The sequence below is a fragment of the Sminthopsis crassicaudata genome, chromosome 3 (genome assembly GCF_048593235.1).
Source record: "Sminthopsis crassicaudata isolate SCR6 chromosome 3, ASM4859323v1, whole genome shotgun sequence".
Classification (NCBI taxonomy): domain Eukaryota; kingdom Metazoa; phylum Chordata; class Mammalia; order Dasyuromorphia; family Dasyuridae; genus Sminthopsis; species Sminthopsis crassicaudata.
The window spans coordinates 122,058,383-122,081,513 of NC_133619.1; the positions used below are offsets into that span (position 1 = coordinate 122,058,383).

Genomic DNA, 23,131 nt, shown 5'->3' on the forward strand with positions numbered 1-23,131 from the left:
TCAATTAATTTGCATTCCTCAGAGTTAGGAAGAATACTTGCAAAGTTACAACATTTTCAAGAAAACCATATCCTTTTACATACAATGAGGAATATAGAGCTAGAAACCAAAAATTATGGAAAACAATTAGAGCATTTAATGATTTAGTTATCCATCTCTTCCCCCCTCCCCAGCTACACAATCTTTGATTTAATGTTAAACTGAATTTCTTTGGAGTGCTAAAAGTATTTTGGCATTTATTTCTGGATAAAGGCAAGTTATAATGACTATTGATCTGAAGTTTTAGGTGACAGGAGAACTGGTGTCAGAAGTGGGGTCTAACAGAACAATGTTCTGAGATTTTGGGGAACTTGGGTCTCACATGTGGTGATTTGAAAAGTATGTGAGAAAAAAGTATGAGGACAACCTAATTTGAGAAATTCGAAGGGAAAACAGTGTTATTGGAGGCAGTTGTCATTTGTTCTTTTGTTCTCAAAGAGGACCATAACATCTCAGAAGTGATCTCATGGCATGCAAGTGAGTTGGATTTAAGTGAGGGTGGACTGCATATAAAGTCACCAGCCTCACTTTCTTCTCCACTCTCTTCTGGGTCCAGAGGCAAGGTACAGATCAGGAGTACTAGAATTAGTGTTCATTAGCAGTGTGGCTCAATGGAAGAAGCATTGATTTAGGATTAAAGGATATGGGTTAAATCTTGGCTCAGCCATTTCATTATGTGGTCTTGAGCAAAATACTTAACCTTTGTGCCAGAAAATGATATCATTCTTCATCTTAGTATATCTCTATATCAAATGTCATTCAACAAGCATTAAATATTGACTATATATCAGACATTGTGTTAAGTGCTGAGGATAAACAGAAAAGTCAAAACATGATCCTTAGTATCAAGAAAGTCACATTCTAATGGAGGAGATAACATATTCAATAGAAATGGAAGATTATCTCAGATGGAAAGCACTAGCTATGAATGGAATTGGGATCAGAGACTTAGGCAGGAAAATTCTCCTGCAGATGGTATAATTTAAACTGAGGGAACTTAAGAATCCAAGGTAGGAAAGAAAGGGTTTTCCAGCTACATGAATTAATGGCCAAGGAAAAGGCAGGGAATTAGGAGTCTGAGTGTTTGGTTAAAGGAAAATCAGGTAGACCAGTGAAAAATTGGCATGTGTGTGTGTGTGTGTGTGTAAAGTGTAAGAAGACTGGAAAAGTAAGAAGGAGTCCAGTTGTAAAGAATTTTAAATGTCTAATAGGATTTTCTGTTTGATACTACAGTTTGAATGGAGAGGTAATGTGGACAGACCTGTGCTTTAGGGAAATCACTTTGGCAGCTAAGTGGGGGAAGGATTGAAGCAGGGAGACCAACCAATAAGAAGATTTACAGTAGTTCAGGTGTGAGGTGATTGTTCACTGATGATAAGCTGTATTATTAAAGAGAAAAAGATTATTAAAGAGGAGATGGAGGAAATGAATAAATAATAAGATAGGATAGACTGCCCAGTGGCCATGTGGGGTGAGTGGTGAGTAAGGAGTCAAGCGTGACACTGAGGTTGGGAGAGTGAGGATGGTGATATCCTCTTAGCACTAGGAAAGTTGTTAAGAGGATAGCAGGGGAGGGGGAAAATAATGAGTTCTTTTTTGGACATAGTGAATTCAAGATGCCTATGAAACATTCAGTTCAACATTCCAGAAAGGAAGTTGGCGATGTGCTGGAGCTTATGACAAAGATTGGGACTGGCTATTTTGATTGTATTTGGGTGACTTCCATCAGAAACATGCATTCACCACATGATCATATTTTTTAAATGGCAGTTCTTCTCCAGTTATTTTTGAGAGCAATGTGCTAGAAATTTTCAAAATATGTGTCATTATGTAACCTTAAAATAAGCTCTGGCAGAAGCTCCTGGAAGGAAACCTATTATATTGTCTGTTCAAGTATTTGAAAATCTTAAAATACAAGAAATGAGTACTTATATTTCCTCTTTATAAAGTGAAGAATGGGCAAAAACTAGACAGCTTAGAGGTCAGTCTAATCTACTTTCATTTGTAATAGGCCCAAGTCCTTGACAGCTTTGAAGTGGGGCAGTGAAAATCATAACAGAAGCTGGCTGGGTCAAACTATATGTATTCCTAGACAAACACATTCACTCCAAGTTCAGTTCTTTGTGCTTTGGCAGTGTCACAAAAAGATCTCGTACTAAAATGTAGATTTTGTTAGGGGAACTCTGGTATCTTTGTGGGTGATGTAGATACAGATGATGTTAAGCACCAAAAATTGGGGTTCATTCATATGAAGAATTCTTAATAGCCATTCTCTTTAGCAAAAGGGAATAGATTACAGCCAAACTGAAGAGATACAATAGATACCAGAAATGGTGTTGAGGTTGAGAAGAGGGACTCCAAAAGTCCCAGACCAGAGTCCCAAGGTGTCTCAAAAGAATTTGCAGGCTTGAACCCATTCCCTGGTCAAGGGGCAGTTTATTAAAAGCAACGTGACACTATTAAGAGGGGACTGAATTGTAAGGGAATTCAGTGAAGAGACTGAAGCAAAAAGATGCCCTTATACAGCTTTTAGTCATAGATATGTTAATTCTATGACCATAGGATAAGGCTAGGAAGTAATCTCCAGATGAATTAAGGGTGGTCTTCAGATAGATTGGGTGTGCTTAGTTTCCTGAGGCAGATTATTCCAAAGCCAGAAGACCAAAGACGCATTAGAAGCTTAGAGGTCAGAGGACCCTAAAATCACATTACATCAAAGGGAGTACCCCATGAGGTTGGGGCATGTCATTAGCTGACAGGCTAACTCCCGAAAGAGATTTAGTATCCTAAAAGAGTGCTATAAGAAGAAGTGGGATTGAGAAACTTAGTGGAGTTAGGAGAGATACTGTGTGGCATGGGGAGATAAAGAAGAAAGACATCACGAGGCAGAATGCCATGGCGTACTGACCCAAAGGAGGGCAGCAGCAAATCAATGGCCCATAAGTAGATTTTAAAGAAAAAATTTAACCCCAGGGACATGCCTGGGATTTGGCAAGGTGAGGCTGCTGAGAATCCTACAGTGGGTGGACCTCAAGGGTTTGATATAAACTGAAAATTTTAAAAATTATTATAGCTTTTTATTGACGAAACATATGCATGGGTAATTTTTCAACATTAAGAATTCTGATCAGCTATAATTGGACACATTGTACCTTGACTTCAACATAGCAATGTCATTTTGGTCCTCTTTAGCAATGAAAGACAATCAACCAACAAAGGATTAAAACTTTGGTATAAAAGATGCAATGCAGTTGAACTTATAAGATTAAAAGTAAAAAATGATGATTCCTGTGTTACTTATTAGTCATGTGCCATCTTTTTCTTTTGTTTTCCAGTTTTCTTCAGCCCCCAAAGCCTCTGTCTTCACTTAGCACTCTGAGAGATGGAAATTGGAGAGATGGCTGCTATTGATGTGGCATTTTGTACTCTTAGAAGACTGGGAAAGAAGTGGAAAATGAGGGTTGTGTTGCCCAGCTGGCTGGGTGACAGTACAATGGGCGTTTGTGTCTTTCCCTCCTTACATTTTAATGGATTCACCATGCTGTTTTTCAATGGACCTATTATCAGAGACTAAATTTTGCACTTAAATATTTGCCTGGGATACTGCAATGTTCTCAAACCCACAGTTGCAGTATTGTGACATTTAGAACTAGATTTTTTTTTTTTTTTTTTTATAGAACTGCTATGTACCTGAACTACTTTTTGAGAGAATTAAGATGTACCAATATTAAATACTGCTTTGCCATATCTTTTTTTTTTTTTTTTTTTTACCTGTTAAATGTACTTACACGTTCTAAATCCCTTTGTCCATTACATGTTCTGTATCTTAATACATTGTCTATGACTGGGTCTTATAGCATACTTTGAACTTTAATTTTTATAGTTTACAGGAATCCTATCTTTTTTGCACTTGTTTCTTTTTATGCCTATTTGAACCACTAGGGAACAATTTACATTTTTGTGCCATAAAAAGTATTTTTGTGGTAAGGTACTATTTTTTTAGCTCTGGGGAGAAATCAACAGAAACACACCATATAGTTTGAGAGACTTATAATCTTGTTTTTGTTGTAGGATGAGCACAAAGTAATTGAAGAGTTAAGGGGAGTTGGCTAAGACAGTAAGGGAATCCAGTGGTTTTTGCCTTGTTATTGTTTCCTTAAATGTTAATTTATTATCACATCCTGTTTGGTATTTGTGGATCACATCACAATCTCAGAGGCGGAAATGCACATTGCATTTACCACGTGCAATGGTCTCTATACTAACTGTGGGATTTCAATACTTTGTTACAAAGGATGAAACTGTAATGTTTTACTAACATTTGCTTCTGGAAAAAAAAAAGAATGCATTTTAATGCAAATAAATCTTTTTGATAGACCTTTTACAGAATCCAATTGCACTAATGAATGCTTTCTTATGGCATATGACCTAATATTTGTTACTGTGTATACCGCTGTTTTGGAATGTTTCAGAAATAAAGAATCTATTTCAGCAATATCAAGTCACACATGACTGTGCAACATAATGTGAAGAGATGTTTTCCTATGAGCTTTATTATTATTTTAAAGACAATTGGATTGTTCCTGTTTTGTCAAACAGGGATTTACATTGCTTGAGCATCTTCATATTTTCTGTAGAGTTCCTTGGGCTAAAATGTTTGTTCATTGGAGACATGAAAAATACTTTGCTTTAAAACATTACCAGAAAGTTATATTTAATTTTCACCATAAATTGTGTACATCAAGTATATTTATCCCAGATGGGAACTATGGGACTTCAGTAATATGGGTCAACATACTTAGGCTAAAAATTCATCAAAGATGTCAGCAATCTTGCAAATAGAATTCAGTTAATTTCTGACACTTCAAAAAATATAAAAATAATTTTTTCTCCTCATTTCAGAGTTGACACGTAATGCCGGAAAAACTGAGGCAAGATAGAGATAAGAGAGTTTTTATATTTTATTTGAAAGCGAGAGATTTACTGGGACCAAATGGATCCATGGTCTGGTCCCAGTGCGGAATGTGACTGTCTCCAAGAATCCAGCATCCAGCAGCTAATGTGTGCTTCCCATGAAGTATTTATGCACGTGGCTCCAAGCTACTAGGGGGTAGACTGAGGCAGGGGCAGAGTCAGAGTACTGAAAGCAGGAATGGACTATCAATCTGGTTCTGACAGGGTGGAAGAAGGCACTGGACATTCTGATAAGTAAGGAAGGTCTGGGGTCATGATGTCTAAGGTCTTTCTCCTTATTTGGATCATGATGATTGGGGGGGGGGTGTTGCAACCAGGCAGAATAAGTTGGGGAAATTAAGGTAGAATTATTAGGGAAATGGGTAGAATAATCAAAGGAAACTGGCACAACAGACAGTGTTCTGGAAAACTTTTCAGAACAAAATATGGTAATTTAGGAAGACATTTGTATTCAAATTTAGAGTTATAATTTGACATGGTTAGGAAAAATCCATTTTCATTTTCTGTGTTTTCATTTAAGAATCAGTTGCTCACCTTAAAATATACTTAGATCATGAGAGATGCAGCAGAAAGTACATTATACACATATAAACAGATAAATGATCAGTTTAATTAGGGAAAGAGATAGAAAGGAGGAAAAGGTAATAAACACTTTTATACTATCTACTTTGCCAGGCACTGTATTAAGATCTTTATAAATGTTTCATTTTATTCTTAATCCTGCAAGACAAATTGAAAGTTACTTGACAATTGAGGAAACTAAGGCAAATAGAGGTTGTGATATGTTTCCAGCTTCACAAAGAGTGTTTGAGATCAGATTTGAACTTATCTTCCATAAATGTTTTATATTGAATTGGCAGTAGAATGTAAATTGTCATTTTATATCAGACTTTCATAGATCATTCTCTGCTAATGTTTATTGCTTAAATGTTTAAGAATAGTCATATAAAGTATACATCCAACAACAAAATATGCTAATATTTAGGAGATAGAATAGATTTGTTTTGCTTATAAGTTTGTTACTCTTAAACAATGGATCAGGTTCATCTTTTATTAGCTGTCACTGAACATTTATTAAGTGTTTACTATGTGCTAATGCACATTCACTCCAGGAATAAAAGGAAAGGTAAAAACAGCTTTTATCTTCAAGAAACTTGTATTCTTAATGGGGGAAATAACCTGTAAATAACTAGATACATACAAAATATATACATATAAATTAAATGCAATGTCTCAGAAAGGAAAGCAATAGTAGCTGAGGGTAAAGGGAGGAGGGGAGAATTGGAAAAGACCTGCAAAAAAAGTGGTATTTGAGCAGAATTCAAGAAAGGGAGGGAATCTAAGAGCTGGAAATGAGAGGGGAGAGAACATTCTAGGCAGTTTGGAGTGCACAGGAATTGAAAATCCTGTGTGGCTGGTTTAACCAAATCATAGTTTGTAAATAAGAGCACAGTGTAAATAGACTCCAAAGGTAGGAAGGGGCCAGGTTATATAAATTATTAACAACACAGGACTTAATATTAGTTGGAGGTGGTGGTGGGAACAAAGTGAACTTTAGAAAATCACTTATTGCTGAAATAAAAGCCTTGAAGATTAATTATAAGAATTTTTTTGACATGGTTGGTGAGGCCACATGTATAGCAAAGGTTTTTCACTTGAAGAGATGGCTATCTTCTGCAGGTAGCATGGAGGTGTCTATGGTGGCTCAAAGGAAAGTAGTCTTTAATCTCTTCTCCCTGAAATCTCTAAGGGATGCACTAATTCCTGCTAGAAAAGGAATCAGAAAGAGGCAGGAGGCCACTCTATTCCTTTCAGAGGAAGGGTGTATAGACTAGAATTATATTTGCTCCCTTAAATATTGTTAGTCAACATGTCTGCTTTATAAACTGTGGGTTGCAACCCTATATGAAGTTTTGTAACTGAATGTAGGGATCATGAAGTTGTGATTTATTATCAGTAAATGTTTAACTTATATATCTATTTTCTATATATACCCAGTATCACAAAAATTTTCCGGCAGTGATTGTGAGTAGAAAAACATTTAAGAAGTTGTGGCCTATATGATGTGATTAGGTTCAAAGTTCTGATTTTTATTATTCTTAGAGGGAAGGAAAAATCCAGCCCTTATATTCAAGGCTTGACCCTCCACCAAATACCAGTTCCACAATAAACACACATAGAGAATAACAAAGAAACCCATTTCTTTAAATCATAACAGAAACCTAAAAAGGTATATATAGAAAAATATATGTCAGGGAACATAATAAAAGGAACCATCTTTTATAGAGAGATAATAGCTTGACCAAGAGAGAATCCTAGATCTCATAATAGGGGAAATTCTATGAAGTCTTTAGGCTAGCAAGCTGGGGATAGGGACATGATAGAGATTGCCATCATTTTATATCTTCCTAGAGTTGTTCTTCAGCAACCTGAAGTGGAGTTGGTCTCTTGCATCAGTCTCCTATCCCCCTGAAGTTGGAAATCAGAGGAGCCCAAAGGGACCTGAAGCTTAAAGATAGAAGAACTCTACTCTCTCTGGTTTTCTTTGCTTCAATTGCTACCTAGTCTTAATCACTGAATGGCTGTAGCCTCAATCAAACTGAGACCCGTTGAAGACCTTAGCTTAAAAAGATCAAAGTCTCCGATTACATCCAGGGCCATCTCCAGTCATCTTGATCTAAATCTTGCCACTGGACCCAGAAGGCTCTGGAGAGGAAAGGGAGGGAGACACAGCTTTCCCTTACTTCAATCGAATTCACTTGCATAGCATGGTCTCGCCTCCCTGACATCATGGTCCTCTGATGCTCTTTGAAAACAGACAAATGATATTCATTTCCACTAATGAGAAGTGAGGCTCATACCAATGGATTTTGGGATTTGAGTTTAGATATTTTTTATTAAAAGTATACACTTGATACCTTTGGGTTCATAGAGATGAGTGATAGATGAATTTTTTTCGTAAGATCTTAATAATTCTCTGGTTGAATTTGCTTTCCATTGATGCCCTACTCAATCCTGTTTTCTGTATACCTAATCCACTTACTTGCCTTTTGTTATAATTCTTTTGCATATTGAACAATTAATTCATTATTTGCCATTTTCATATTGACTTTCATCACCTCCTATATGAACAATCCCCATAAAATTCAGCACCATGTTCTGTTTGAGGAAAATATTTTTAGAAATCCATACTGCCACAGAGGAGAAAATAACTTTATAGGGAAGGTACTTGAATTTTTTTCTTATTCTCTCTTGCTTGATGTATTACTTTAAACTCTACCACAATCCAGAGTAATTACAAGTAAATGTGAAAATCTTAAAAAAAATTAAATCAAGACCCTGTCTATATTTAGTAGAGAATTATATTTATTAAATTAACTCTTAATCAGAATCTTCATTTTAAAAATATTTGAATTTCTAGGTTTCTATAATATTAAGGTTCAGAAATTACAGTTGAAATGAATATTGAGTTTTCATAGGAATAACACTTCTCAGAGATTGTACCTAATGTTATGCTTGTCCTTTAGTCATGTCTGACTTTTCATGATCCCATTTGGCAAATTTCTTGGCAGATATACTGTATATCCCAATATTGTATAACCTAATATTGTATATCATATTAGGTTAAATTTTTCTAGAAGGCATATAACAATATTGACTAAGTATCAATTTCTGCTCTCATTGACAGATATTCTAACAGATATTATTCTAAAAATATTGGCAGTAGTAAGCATTTAGATTTCTGCTCTCAGATGTAATACCAGAGAGGTCCAATCTATACTTTAAAAAATGAATATGATTTACAGTGTCCCCATCAAGCAATCATTTAGCCTGCATTCATTATGATGAAGAAAAATTTGAGATCAAATCCTGTTTCATAAACAATCTACAAGAACTCTGGGCAAGTCACTTAGCTTGTTTCCTCACCTTGAAGTATAGAAAATAAACTGTATTTACCTTCTAGGGTTGTGATGAGAATAAAATAAGATTTGCAAATCTTAATATTCTTTATAAATGTCAACCACTACTGTAACTACCATTACTGCAGCCACTGCTGCTACTGCCATGCTACTACCACCACAATCATCACTGCAACCAACACTTACTACTATGCCTCCTACCCAAGGTTTTAATTCTTCAAGATATAAAATAATGAATCAGCTATTTTATTTGAATTTGTCAAATTATTTTTAAGAAAATCCTAAATTCTCATTTTAAGAGGGAATTTTCTTTTTGCCTTTTTAAAAAATTGAATGCAAATTGAAATGTTCAGAATATAAGAAGGAATTTCAATATTGGTAGAATTTCAGTGTTTTGTCTCTGTTACATATTTCTTTAGTATCTATTTTAGATTTTTTGAAACAAACTTAACCAGAGTCTGACTTTCCTTTAATCACCAGCATGTTTGTGAGTTGTATTCCATAACCCCCTCCATCTTACCAACTGCCATGCCCAACCAGAAATTAAGCTCTTGGATAACAGCCATCTATTTCCCCAAATTCCCATCCTTAGGAGTGATTGCTAATTTGTTAGTTATCAATTATCTATTACAGATAAGCCCTAGACATGCTTGATTTCATTCCCCTACAGACTCACAAGTTGGCATCTATTCCCTCTATGTTCTATTTTTCCCCACCCTTTTGTTCCTGGAAAATAAATAAGAAATATAATATAAATAAGGGCAGTTAGCTGGCACAATGCATAGAGCACTGGATTTGGAATCAGGAAGCCTCATCCTCATGAATTCAAATTCAGAAACTTTACCACTTGTATGACTCGGGGTCATTTAACCCTATTTGCCTCAGTTGTCATCTGTAAAATGGGTTGTTGAAGGAAATGGCAAACCATTCTAGTATTTTTGCTAAGAAAACCCTAAATGGGGTTACAAACAGCTGGACATGAATAAAATTACTCAAGAACAAATGGAAGAAAGAATTGGAAAGAGAATTAACATCTTTGCACAAAATCTTACCTAAGGAACAGAATCCTTGACATTTAGAATTGACCAAATAGAAGTTGATAGCTCTATAAGATAACAAAAAATAATAAAGCAAAGTAAAAAATCAAGTTGTTTCCTTTCATACTTTAATTTCATTTATAAAATCAATTTGACTTTTTTTAAAAAAAAAACCTCTTGATTAATTTCTTACAGAGATTCCAGTTGAATTTTTGCATAAATTTTTTGTTTTTTATTTTAGGGTTTGCTCATGGATGTTTTGGAGTCATAATTTTCTTCCCTGTGTCTTGTGTCAATATCACTATAATAGCTCTTTAAGATGAGATCCTACCATCTATAAGATTAAATATGAAATCTTCTGGTATTTAAAGCCTTTTATAATCTGAGACATTTTTGCCTTTCCAGTCTTCTTATGCTTCTACATATACTTTATAATTTTTGTTGTTCACCTCCAATTTTTGGATTCCTTGGTTTCCTTGAAGAATCACTTTCAATTGCAAGTTATCTTGCACTATATTTCCTTCAAATCTTTCCTCTGATATTACCTTCCATTTACATTTTATTTATTTTATAGGTACATATTTATTTGCATGTTTTCTTCTCTATTAGAACAGGAGCTCCTCAAGGATAGGGCCTATATATATTACATATATATATATATATATATATTTTTTTTTTTCCTTTTGTATCCTCAGGATTTAGTAACAGCCTAGTGTTTAACAAATGCTTGTTAATTAATTGTTATAAATATTTTGGCCTTTCTTCTTGACATTAATATTGTCATCCCTTGGGGTGTATATATACATATACACACACATAAAACACACACACAACATATATATAAATAACAAAATAACATATGTTGAGGTCAAGGTACAATGTATCCAACTGTGTCTATTCAGACCAATATGAGTTTGGAAGGCTCTACCACAAATCAGGCATAAACTAGTATACGCGAACATTTGGAGTGGAGCTGTCTCTAAATTTGTGTATTTTATGTATCTGGATAGCATGCCTAATAAGAGTCTATCATAGATCCATTGAAGTATTCAAAACAAATTTTTTTTTTTTTAGAACATCATCTTTACAAAAGAGTTACACTATATCATTTTTTCAAAAGCCAAAAAATCCAAATGTGTTTGATTTGTTTTGCTTTTTTCTCTTTTCTCGTGGATAGTTGAGAGTATTTATAAAAAGCTTTTCTTTGTTTTGACTAGATATAGCCACAAGGTTGTTTCATACTGAGTAAAGATAATGTGGGACTCAGGACTGTTTATTTTAAAAGAAATCTGTAAAATCACCACCAGAAAGTGTTTTCCACCTCAGGCATGCTTCCAGCACGCATAAATCAGTCTTGACCCAAGATTATAAACTTCACTCTTTGTTTGGATGGCATGTTGCCTTGGTGATGCAGGGCACTCTTTTACCCACCTACTTGATAAATGAGCAGAGATGATCATTGTTTGCCTACGATGAGGAAGGAACACAATAACTAGAGAGCTCTGTCTTGCTGCTGCTGGGCATCTCAAATTGTTTCTTCATCAGCTTTAGTGAAAGATCTGCACTTTTCCCTAAGGGCAAAAGCAAGTATATATTTTACAGAGAAACACAATGTTTTATGTAAGAAAATAGATTCCATTTGTCAGTGTTCACATTTTTATTCTACCTTATTCAAACCCCAGTTTTAGGAATTTAAAACATTCATCAATTTATTACTGAACCTAGAAGGGGTGAGATTATCCAGATAATTAGAAATTGAGTTAGAAAATCCTTTCACCAGGTTTCTAATCTCTCTTTAAAATATTGACATGAAAAGGACATATGGTGAAATGCAAATATGTCTCTACATCTCAATTTTAGAGACCTTCAAATAATGACAAATTGATATAGTATATTAAGGTTTACAAAGCACTTTCCTTATACTAACTCTGTGAGGTAAGTAGCATAAGTATTATCATAAAACATTAAAGGATACAAAGAATTCAAAAGGAGACAGTAATATTTTGTTACTATTTTTAAAAAATTTAACATACATTTTAAAATAAACTATATGGTTGGGCATACAACCATCTTTTATGTTCTATTTATGTTTGACTATTTGATTTGATGGCTCTTAATAAAATATTTATATTTTAAAAAGTTTAAGTATCTAAGCAACAAAAGCAATGGCCACCAAAGGGGGCCAAAACATTTAAGGAGTTAGCAATCCATAAACATTTAATGCCTTTTCCTATCGAAGAATGTGGTAACCAAGGTCAGGTCAAAATTCAAATGTACTTTTGATATCATCTATATTGGTATTTTCTTCAATGATGCAGAATGCCCATGTCTGTCCATCTATGGGATTTTGATCCTTCCCCCCCTATCTTTGTCACAAGTGTCTATCAAAATGTGCTTGTCATTTTCTCATTTTCTTCTAATATCATGGGATTACCACAGTTTGTGCATTATTTATCCCTCATTCTTTCTATGTGACCACCCTTTGCTTATAAATCTCTTTGATGGCATTCTATATATCATTTTCCTTTTTAATTCTCGTCCTTTTCTTCCTTTTTCTTCTTCCTTTACCTCCTCCTCCTCCTCTGGTTTGTGATTTTCTAATACCTATTATATGATTTTTTTTTTTAATATTGTGATTTTCTAATACCTATTATGTCTCTTCATTTCTCTTTGGGAAAACCTTAGTTTTGATTAATTGAAATGGTAGTTTTTCATGGTTCACAGTTATAAAATAAATTCAGAAGAATGTTGATATGAAAATGATGACTCTTTGTTCTAGGAGAAGCTTGAGGTCACTAAGTGAAATTTTCCATTTCTTTTCCTATTGAATTCTGGGCTCAATGAAATTGCCAATTGCAATTTCTGTCATTCATACACAGTAGAAATGTATAGCATAACCTAGACAACAGGCATTCTTTATCCAGTTGGTTTTTCTTATATGAATGTTGGAGTAATTAAGTAATCAAGAAGCTTACTTAAGGAGGCTCTACAATATTTTAGAGCTCAATGTACTTAAAATGATGTCTTTTTTATTAATGCTTTTTATTTACAAAACATATGCATGGGTAATTTTTCAACATTGACTCTTGTAAAACTTTTTGTTACAAATTTTTCCCTCCTTTCCACTCTCTCCTCTAGATGGCAGGTAGTCCAATACATGTTAAATATATTAAAATATATGTTAAATCCAATATATGTATACATATTTATACAATTATCTTGCTGCACAAGAAAAATCAGATCTAGAAAGAAAAAAAAACCCTGAGAAGGAAAACAAAATACAAGCAAATAATAACAGAAAGCATGAAAATGTTATGTTGTGGTTTACACTCAGTTCCCACAGGCCTCTCTCTGGGTGTATATGGCTTTCTTCATCACTGAGCAATTTAACTGGTTTGAATCATCTCATTGTTGAAGAGAGCCACGCCCAACAGAAATGATCATCATATAGTCACATATAGTTTTGTTGTTGCCGTATAGTATGATCTCTTGGTGCTGCTCATTTCATTCAGCATCAGTTCATGTAAGTCTCTCCAGGCTTTTCTGAAATCATCCTGGTCATTTCTTACAGAACAATAATATTCCCTAACATTCATATACCACAATTTATTCAGCCATTCTCCAATTGGTGGACATCCACTCAGTTTCCAGTTTCTAGCCACTACAAAAAGGGCTTCCACAAACATTTTTGCAAATGTGGGCCTCTTTCCTTACTTTAAGATCTCTTTGGGATATAAGCCCAATAGAAACTTTTTGATACTTTTTGAGCATAGTTCCAATTTGCTCTCCAGAATGGTTGGATTTGTGCATAGTTTCACTAACAATGTATCAGGATCCCAGTTTTCCCACAAAAAAAATGAAGTCATTTGTAAACAGAAACTTTGCCATTTGTGGGGACTATTTTTTATTTGAGAATCTTTATTAGATCTCTATCATAATAGTGGCAAAATTTATGTCCCTATTTTATGCCTAGATTGTTATTAATGATTAGGAAATTGTTTAAGTTATCTCTACTGGTGAGTCTTTCAAGGAATCTTGTATAATATTATCATATCAGTTACATAGGAAATATCTTGTTGGAGCAGAGACTTTAATGTATCATTATGCTATCCTGCAGTGATAGCAAACAAATGAAATGAGAGCTACTGATCCATGTATCAGAATCCCTATAGACCACATGTTAACTTAGTTTTAAACTGTAATATTATTTATATTTATTTATTTTGACAAATATTTTCCAATTTCACTTTAATTTGGTTGTTTTCATTTAGGCGATCCAGAGGCAATTCATTTGACACTTTTTGCTCTACTGGATCAAATACTATTTTACAGTCAATAAACAAAAAGGGGAGTGAGATTTTATAGTCTCTTTATTCAGACAATTGTGTTCTGGGAAAAAAAGGCATTTGGGCAACTAGGTGGCATAATGGATTAGAATGCTAGGCCTGGAATCAGAAGACTTACCTTTGTGAGTTCAAATCCAGCCTCAGAAATATACTGTGTGACCCTGGATAAGTCATTTAACTATTTGGCTCAGTTCCTCATTTGTAAAATCATCTGGAGAAGGAAATGGCAAACCACTCCAATATTTTTATTTTTATTTCTACTCCAGTATTTAAGAAAAAAAAAAACAACATCAAAACCAAATGGAGTCACAAAGAGTTGGACATAACCAATAACCAAGGTTTGGTTTACTGTGGAGTATTGCTTATTAGAGCTTATATGTTCCCTTCTGATACTCTATTAAATAAAGTCGATAGATGTGAAATATCCTCATAATAAAAAAGGAAACTAGAAATACCAGTGAACAGTCATTGAACTTCTCTGGGCTAGCTTTTTTTTTTTTTTAATAATAAAGTATTAGATATTTTGGACATTTTTGACACACCTATTCCTTTAGAAATTTTAAGAATTGATCTCTTAGTATCTCAAAATCATATCATTTCCAGCATAATCAAACTCTCTACATATATTATTTCTATATATGTATACATTTAGTGTTTTCACACTTTGTTTACCAACATATCTAGTTGAAAATAATTGTAGTTTTTCCATTGTAGCTTTTTCAGGGAATGAAAATAGAGAAATTAGAAAAATAACTCAATTATGCCTTCTAAATTAAGAAGTACATCTATTATACTGTCTGTTCCTCATGCTTAGAATGTTCTACTTCACTTCTGTTTCTTGGACCCCTCAGCTTACCTCAGGATTCAGATCAAATGCCCCCCCCCCCTTTTCTCTCTGAAATTACTTTGTATTTACTTTGAATATATCTTACATCTACTACTCTGTAGATCTTTTTTCTCCTATATTAAGCCTGAAATTACTTTGTATTTACTTTGAATACACTTTATATCTACTACTTTGTAAGTAGATATTCCTTGAGAGCAGGAAATTATTTAATTTTTTATTCCCAGCATCTAGTGCAGAATATGGTACATATTTATTTGTTTGTTTGAGCTATTGCTGTTGAATTATTTCAGTTGCATCTGAGTTCTCTGACTCTATTTGAGGTTTTCTTGGCAAAAATTCTAGAGTGGTTTGCCATTTCCTTCCCCAGATCATTGTTACAAATGAGGAACTGAGGCAAACAGGTGAAGTGACTTGTTCAGGGTTATTTAGTCAGTAAGTTTCTTTTTTTTTTTTAATTAATTTTATAATTACAATTTTTGACAGTATATATGCATGAGTAATTTTTTAAAATAACATTATCCCTTGTATTCATTTTTCCAAATTTTCCCCTCCTTCCCTCTACTCCCTCCCCTAGATGACAGGCAATCCCATACATTTTACATGTGTTACAGTATAACCTAGATACAATATATGTGTGTAAATCCAATTTTCTTGTTGCACGTTAAGTATTGGATTCCGAAGGTATAAGTAACCTGGGTAGATAGACAGTAGTGCTAACAGTTTACATTCAATTCCCAGTGTTCCTTCTCTGGGTGTAGTTATTTCTGTCTATCATTGATCAGCTGGAAATGATTTGGATCTTCTTTATGTTGAAGATATCCACTTCCATCAGAATATATCTTCATACAGTATTGTTGTTGAAGTGTATAGTGATCTTCTGGTTCTACACATTTCACTCAGCATCAGTTCATGTAAGTCTCTACAAGCCTTTCTGAATTCATCCTTCTGGTCATTTCTTACAGAGCAATAATATTCCATAAGCTTCATATACCATAATTTACCCAACCATTCTCCAACTGATGGACATCCACTCATCTTCCAGTTTCTAGCCACTACGAAAAGAGCTGCTACAAACACTTTGGCACACACAGGTCCCTTTCCCCTCTTTAGTATTTCTTTGGGATGTAAGCCCGGTCAGTAAGTTTCTAAAATCAGAATTGAACTTAGGTCCTCCTGACTCCAAGGTTTTTTATATTCCATTTATTCCAGATTGTTAGAAAGGCTATCTTTAGCTTTAGCATTAGAACCAATAACCAAAGCAAACACAGAGCTTGGGAACTTGAAGTTGATGGAGTTCTGGTTGATTTTATTGTGTAGGTCATCATGTTTCCTTTTGGAAGTTGTGCAACCAGGAATAAATTCTGGGGTCTAAGGATTCAGTATACTTGAAATACTGTAGTCAGGGTTCAGTAAAGATTCATCTTAGTCAGTAACTATCCACTGTGCCACTTGATACATATGGAATATCTTTGAAAGTAGAACATAGAGGACTGAACAATACGGAAATAAAAAGGAGCCACAGATTCGTCAATGGTTTTTAGTGTTACTGATTGGGAAGATGATCCTGTCATTAACAGAAATAAAAATATCAGGAGGAGGAAGAAAGTAAGAAAGTCTGGTAAAGAAAGATAAAGAATTCACTTTCAAAAATACTGATTTTGAGCTGCTAAGATGATATTGGCCTTTTTCATGTATTTTCCATTAAATGAAAGAGAATCCTTTTTTTTCTGAAGACTAAAATGTGGGTATTTTTAAATTTTTATGATTTCATTAAAAAAAGGAATTTTAAAATTTTAAATTTAAAAAATTAAAAATTCTCTAGAATATATCAAGTATGTTTTTGGAAATTTTATTCCTGATGAGTTCAATCAGTTTCATATGTCTCCTTGTTTTTCTGGTGAGCTTTCATCATATAATGAAGCAATTTTGTCTGATACTGAAATCCCAGAGGAGCTACATGATGGGGAAGAGTATCAATGAATTGAGTTTGCTATTACTAAACTTTATTGAACCCTGACTGCAGTATTTCAGGTACACTGAATCCTAAGACCCCAGAATTTATTCCTGGTTGCACAACTTCCAAAACAAACCATGATGACATACAAAATAAAATGAACTGGAACTCCATCAACTGCCAGTTCCCAAGCTCTATGCTTGCTTTGGTTATTGGTTCCAATGCCAAAGCTAAAGACAGCCTTTCTAACAATCTGGAATAAATGGAATGTAAAAAGAAGAGGGAGGGGAAAGAACACAGATATTTGAAAGGTGACTGATTATATCTCTACAGAAGCCCTTCTAAATGGTCACGTAAATTCATCAGTACAATATGCTCACAGAGGAAACAAAATTTATGAGAAATATACCATCAGCAATACCAAGGACTAGTAATATCTCTGAAAATTTTGTAAACTAGTGATACCATGAGGATTCTTTTCCTAGAGCACTAGACAATTTTAGGACTGCAGGATACCCTGAAATATGCCATATTTCTAGTTTTGAACAGTAACTGTCTCTTCAGAGGCTGGCAGGGGTAGCTGTTGTATAGCCTTATACTGGAACTACTGAAAATCTTGTAATTGTTACTGTATGAAAACATGCATTCTCAGTTGAGAGATCAGCTCCAATGGGTGGAATTGCATACTGTAGAAAGTACTAACTCAGTTCCAACTGAACACAACAGTGCATCACCTACTGCTGAAGTCCAAATCCTAGTAACAGGATCAGTTTCTATTTTTCAGTCTGCTAAATCTCAGGATAACCTTTTTCACAATTCCAAACCCTTTGCTTTCACACTCCTGAATTATGTTGAAACAAAATATTTTCCTCCTACCACATTTTCTCTGGTCCCTGAAAAACAGGCTGAATCAGAAAATGGTTTGTTTTCATTTCAGAGAATTCTGTAGATATAAAGATTTTAGAATTATTAAAATATATAGTGGTAATACATAAGCCAATATCTTTGCAACTCTAGGGGCTGATAGGGAAACTGGTGCTACATAGGTGCTACTCTGCAAACATTGGCTGCTTGCCCCACTTCCATGTATTATCTAATTCTAGTGTATTCCAAAGTGCAGCAACCATATATATTGACACCCATGATAGACAGTTTGGTTCTACTAATGATTGAGCTCACCAAGATGTCAATATTTCCAAAAGTCAAACAAGTTCTTGGTGACAAGATAGTGAAAGGTATGTGTCTTTGAACTGCTGTATGTATGTATGTATGTATGCATGTATCTATCTATCTCTCTATCCACTAACCCATCTATGTCTATCTATCTAGAGATAGGCATATTGATAGAGATAGGTATAGGTAGACAGACTACTGACAGTTATCAAGTCAAGCCTCTGAAAAGGGATGACTGGAAGATACTGAAGAATATCTAGGATTTATTCTAAACAGACTACATGAAGATATTTTGAACTTAAAAAAACTTCTCTTATGAAATAATGGAAAAAATTCCATTTTCAATGGACATGAAACACAGTCTGTACCTGAGGATGAACAGAGACAAAGAGAAGGTAATGAGTATAAGTGAGAGCAAGCAAGTCAGCCCTTTGAATTGCTCACTAGGCACACTCCAATTATCCACATCTTTGGAGGACACATAAGATTTGTAGTTTACAAAAAGTCAGGAATTCAAGGGAATTAATGAAAAAAATGCAAATAAAGGTAGCCTTGCTGTACCAGACCTAAAACTATATTATAAAGTAGTGGTCATCAAAACCATTTGGTACTGACTAAGAAATAGAGTAATTGATCAGTGGAATAGGTTAGGTTCACAAGCACACAATAATCAATGACTATAGTAATCAAGTGTTGGATAAACCCAAAGACTTCAGCTTCTGAGATAAGAACTCACTATTGATGAAAATTGCTGGGAAAATTAGAAATTAATGTAGCAGAAATTAAGCATTGGTCCATACCTAACACCCTATACTATATAATAGGTTCTAAATTAAGACATAAAGAGAGATATTATAAGCAAGTTAGAACAAAGGATATTCCACCTGTCAGATCTGAGGAAAAGAAAGAAATTTGTGGTCAAAGAAGAACTGGATTGGGGTAGCTAGGTGGCGCAGTGGATAGAGCACCAGCCTTGAATTCAGGAGGACATGAGTTCAAATCTGGTCTCAGACACTTAACACTTCCTAGCTGTGTGACCCTGGGCAAGTCACTTAACCCCAGCCTAAAAAAAAAAAAAAAAAAAAAAGAACTGGATTACATTATGGAATGTAAAATGGATAATATTGAATACATTAAGTTTAAATGTTTTTGTACAAACAAAACCAAGGCAGGCAAGATTAGAAGGAAAGCAATAAAATGGGAATTTTTTTTTTTTTACATTCAAAGGTTCTAATAAAGGCCTAATTTCTAAAATATATAGAGAATTGACTCAAATTTATAAGAATTCAAGCCATTTTTCAATTGATAAATGGTCAAAGGATATGAAGGTGCTCTAAATCACTATTGATCAGTGAAATGCAAATTAAGACAACTTTGAGATATCACTACACATCTGTCAAATTGGCTAAGATGGTAGGAAAAGATAATGACCAATGTTGGAGAGGATATGGGAAAACTGGGACACCAATATATTGTTGTTAGAGTTGTGAAGTGATCCAAGCATTCTGGAGAGCAATTTGGAACTATGCTGTGCATACCCTTTGATCCTTTGGGCCTGTATCCCAAAGAGGTCATAAAGGAGGGAAAAAGACCCGTATGTGCAAAGATGTTTGTGGCCGCCCTTTTTGTAGTGACAAGAAACTAGAAACTGAGTGGCTGATTAAGTTATAGTATATGAATTTTATGGAATTCTATTGTTCTATTAAAAATCATCAACAGGATGATTTCAGGAAGGCCTGGAGAGACTTATGTGAACTGATACTAAGTAAAGTGAGTAGAACCAGAAGATCATTGTACACAGAAACAGCAAGATTATATAATGATCAATTCTGATGGATGTGGCTCTTTTTAACAATGAGATGATTCAGAGAAGATCAATGAATTGGGCTTGCAACTAAAAAAGGTAGAAAAAGAACAAATTAAAAAAAAAACCCACTCAAATACCAAATTTGAAATTTTGAAAATAAAAGGGGAGATTAATAAAATTGAAAGTAAGAAAACTATTGAATTAATAAACAAAACTAAGAGTTGGTTTTATGAAAAAAATGATGAAATTGATAAACCTTTCGTTAATTTGATTAGAAAAAGGAAAGAAGAAAATCAAATTGTTAGTATCAAAAATGAAAAGGGAAAGCTTTCCACCAATGAAGAGGAAATTAGAGCAATCATTAGGAATCATTTTGCCAATTATATGTCAATAAATATGATAATCTAAGTGAAATGGAGGAATACTTACAAAAAAAAATATAGATTACCCAGATTAACAGAAGAGGAAATAAATTACTTAAATAGTCCCATTTTAGAAAAAGAAATAGAACAAGCTACTAATCAACTCCCTAAGAAAAATGTCCAGGGTCAGATGTGAAATCTTCCAAACATTTAAAGAACAATTAATTACAATACTATGCAAACTATTTGAAAAAAAAATAGGGAAAGAAGGAGTTCTACAGCCTCCTCTTATGACACAGATATGGTGCTGATACCTAAACCAAGTCAGGTAAAAACAGAAAAATAAAATTATAAACCACTTGTCCTAATGAATATTGATGCACAAACCTTAAATAAAATATTAGCAGAAAGATTACAGCACATCATCCCCAGGATAATACACCATGACCAAGTAGTATTTATACCAGGAATGCAGGACTGGTTCAATATCAGGATAATTATTAGCATAATTGAGTATATCAATAATCAAACTAAAAAAAAATCATATGATTATCTCAATAGATGCAGAAAAAACATTTGAGAAAATCCAGCTCTCATTCCTATCAAAAACACCAGAGAATATAGGAATAAATGGATATTTTCTTAAAATGATCAGTAGAATCTATATAAAACCATCAATAAGCATCATATATAATGGGGGCAAACTAGAACTATTCCCAATAAGATCAGGGGTGACCACCATTACTATTCAATATTTTATTAGAAATTAGTTTTGGCAATAAAAGAACAAAAAGAGATTAAAGGAATTAGGTAGGTAATGAAGAAACCAAATTATCACTCTTTGAAGATGATATGATGGTATATTTAAAGAACCCCAGAGAATCAACTAAAAAACTACTAAAACCAATTCACAACTTTAGCAAAGTTGTAGGATACAAAATAAATTCACATAAATCATCAGGATTTTTACATATCACCAATAAAAACAGCAAGAGATACAAAGAGAAATTCCATTTAAAATAACTGTTGATAACATAAAATATTTGGGAATCTATCTGCCAAGGCAAAGTCAGGAACTTTATGAACACAACTACAAACACTTTCCACACAAATAAAGTCATATCTAATCAACTAGAAAAATATCAGGTGCTCATGGATAGGCCAAACGAATATAATAAAAATGACAAAACTACATAAATTAAATCTACTTACTCAGTGCCATACCAATCAAACTCCCAAGAAATTATTTTATAGATCTAGAAAAAATAATAACAAAGTTCATCTGGAAGAACAAAAGGTCAAGAATTTCAAGGGAATTAATTTTTTTAAATGTAAATGAAGGTGGCCTAGTTGTGCCAGACCTAAAATCATATTATAAATCAGCAGTAATCCAAACCATTTGTACTGGCTAAGAAACAAAGCGGTTCATCAGCAGAAGAGGTTAAGTTCAAGGACAAAATAGTCAATGACTATAGTAATCTAGTGTTTGATAAACTGAAAGACCCCAGTATCTGAGATAAGAACTCACTATTAACAAAAATTGCTGGGAAAATTGGAAATTAGTATGGCAGAATCTAGGCATTAATGGACACCTAACTTCACATACCAAGATAAAGTCAAAATGGGTTAATGATTTAGACATAAAGAGTGACATTATAAGCAAATTAGAAGAATAAAGGATAGTTTACCTCTCAGTTCTGTGGAGAAGGAAGGAATTTGTGTCCAAAGAAAAACTGAAGTACATTATGGAATGCAAAATGGATAATTTTGAATATATTAAGGTTAAGAGTTTTTACACAAATGAAACTATTGCACACACAATTAGAAGGGAAGAAAAAAAATTTGGGAAAACATTTTTACATTTAAAGGTTCTGATAAAGGTGTCATTTCCAAAATATATAGAGAATTGACTTAAATTTATAAGAATTCAAGCCATTCTTTAACTGATAAATGGTGAAAGGATATGAACAGACAACTTTTGGATGAAGAAATTAAAACCATTTCTAGTCATATGAAAAGGTACTCTAAATCAGTATTGACCAGAGAAATGCAAATTAAGACAATTCTCAGGTACTACTACACACTTCTCAGATTGACTAAGAGGACAAGACAAGATAATGACAAATGTTGGTGGGGATGTGGGAAATACATTGTTGATGGAGTTGTGAACTGATTCAATCATTCTGGAGAGCAATTTGGAACTATGCCCAAAAGGCAATCAAACTGTGCATAGCCTTTGATCCAGTAGTGTTTTTTATTGGGCTTATATCTTAAATCTTAAAAGATATTAAGTGATCTTAAAAGAGGGAAAGAGACCCACATGTGCAAAAAATGTTTGTGGCAGCCCTCTTTGTAGTGGCAAGAAACTGGAAGGTATGTGGATGCCCATTAGTTGGAGAATGGCTGAATAAGTTATGGCATATATGGCAAGATCAGGATGATTTCAGAGAGGCTTGGAGAGACTTTACATGAACTGATGCTAAGTGAAATGAGCAGAACCAGGAGATCACTGTACATGGTAACAAGAAGATTATATAATAATCAATTCTGATGGACTTGGGTCTTTTCAACAATGAGATGATTCAGGCCAGTTCCAATGATCTTGTGATAAAGAGAATTATCTACACCCAGAGACAGGACTATGGGAACTGAATGTGGATCACTACATAGCA

The 23,131-nt window shown here is 34.0% G+C and overlaps 1 protein-coding gene and 1 pseudogene across 3 annotated transcripts in view; both read left to right on the plus strand.

Moving 5' to 3' along the window:
* The window catches only part of SLAIN1 (SLAIN motif family member 1), a 79,741-nt gene extending 71,757 nt beyond the window's left edge, over window positions 1-7,984 (plus strand). For all 3 annotated transcript variants that reach the window (XM_074299315.1, XM_074299314.1, XM_074299313.1), the window contains one exon: window positions 3,375-7,984. In XM_074299315.1, the coding sequence (XP_074155416.1) occupies window positions 3,375-3,450 (76 nt within the window). In that variant the 3' untranslated portion in view covers window positions 3,451-7,984. The remainder of the gene's footprint in view (window positions 1-3,374) is intronic.
* A 9,395-nt stretch (window positions 7,985-17,379) lies between these two features.
* On the plus strand, window positions 17,380-18,816 carry LOC141561912 (ubiquitin carboxyl-terminal hydrolase 10 pseudogene; annotated as a pseudogene).
* The last annotated feature ends 4,315 nt before the right edge of the window (window positions 18,817-23,131 follow it).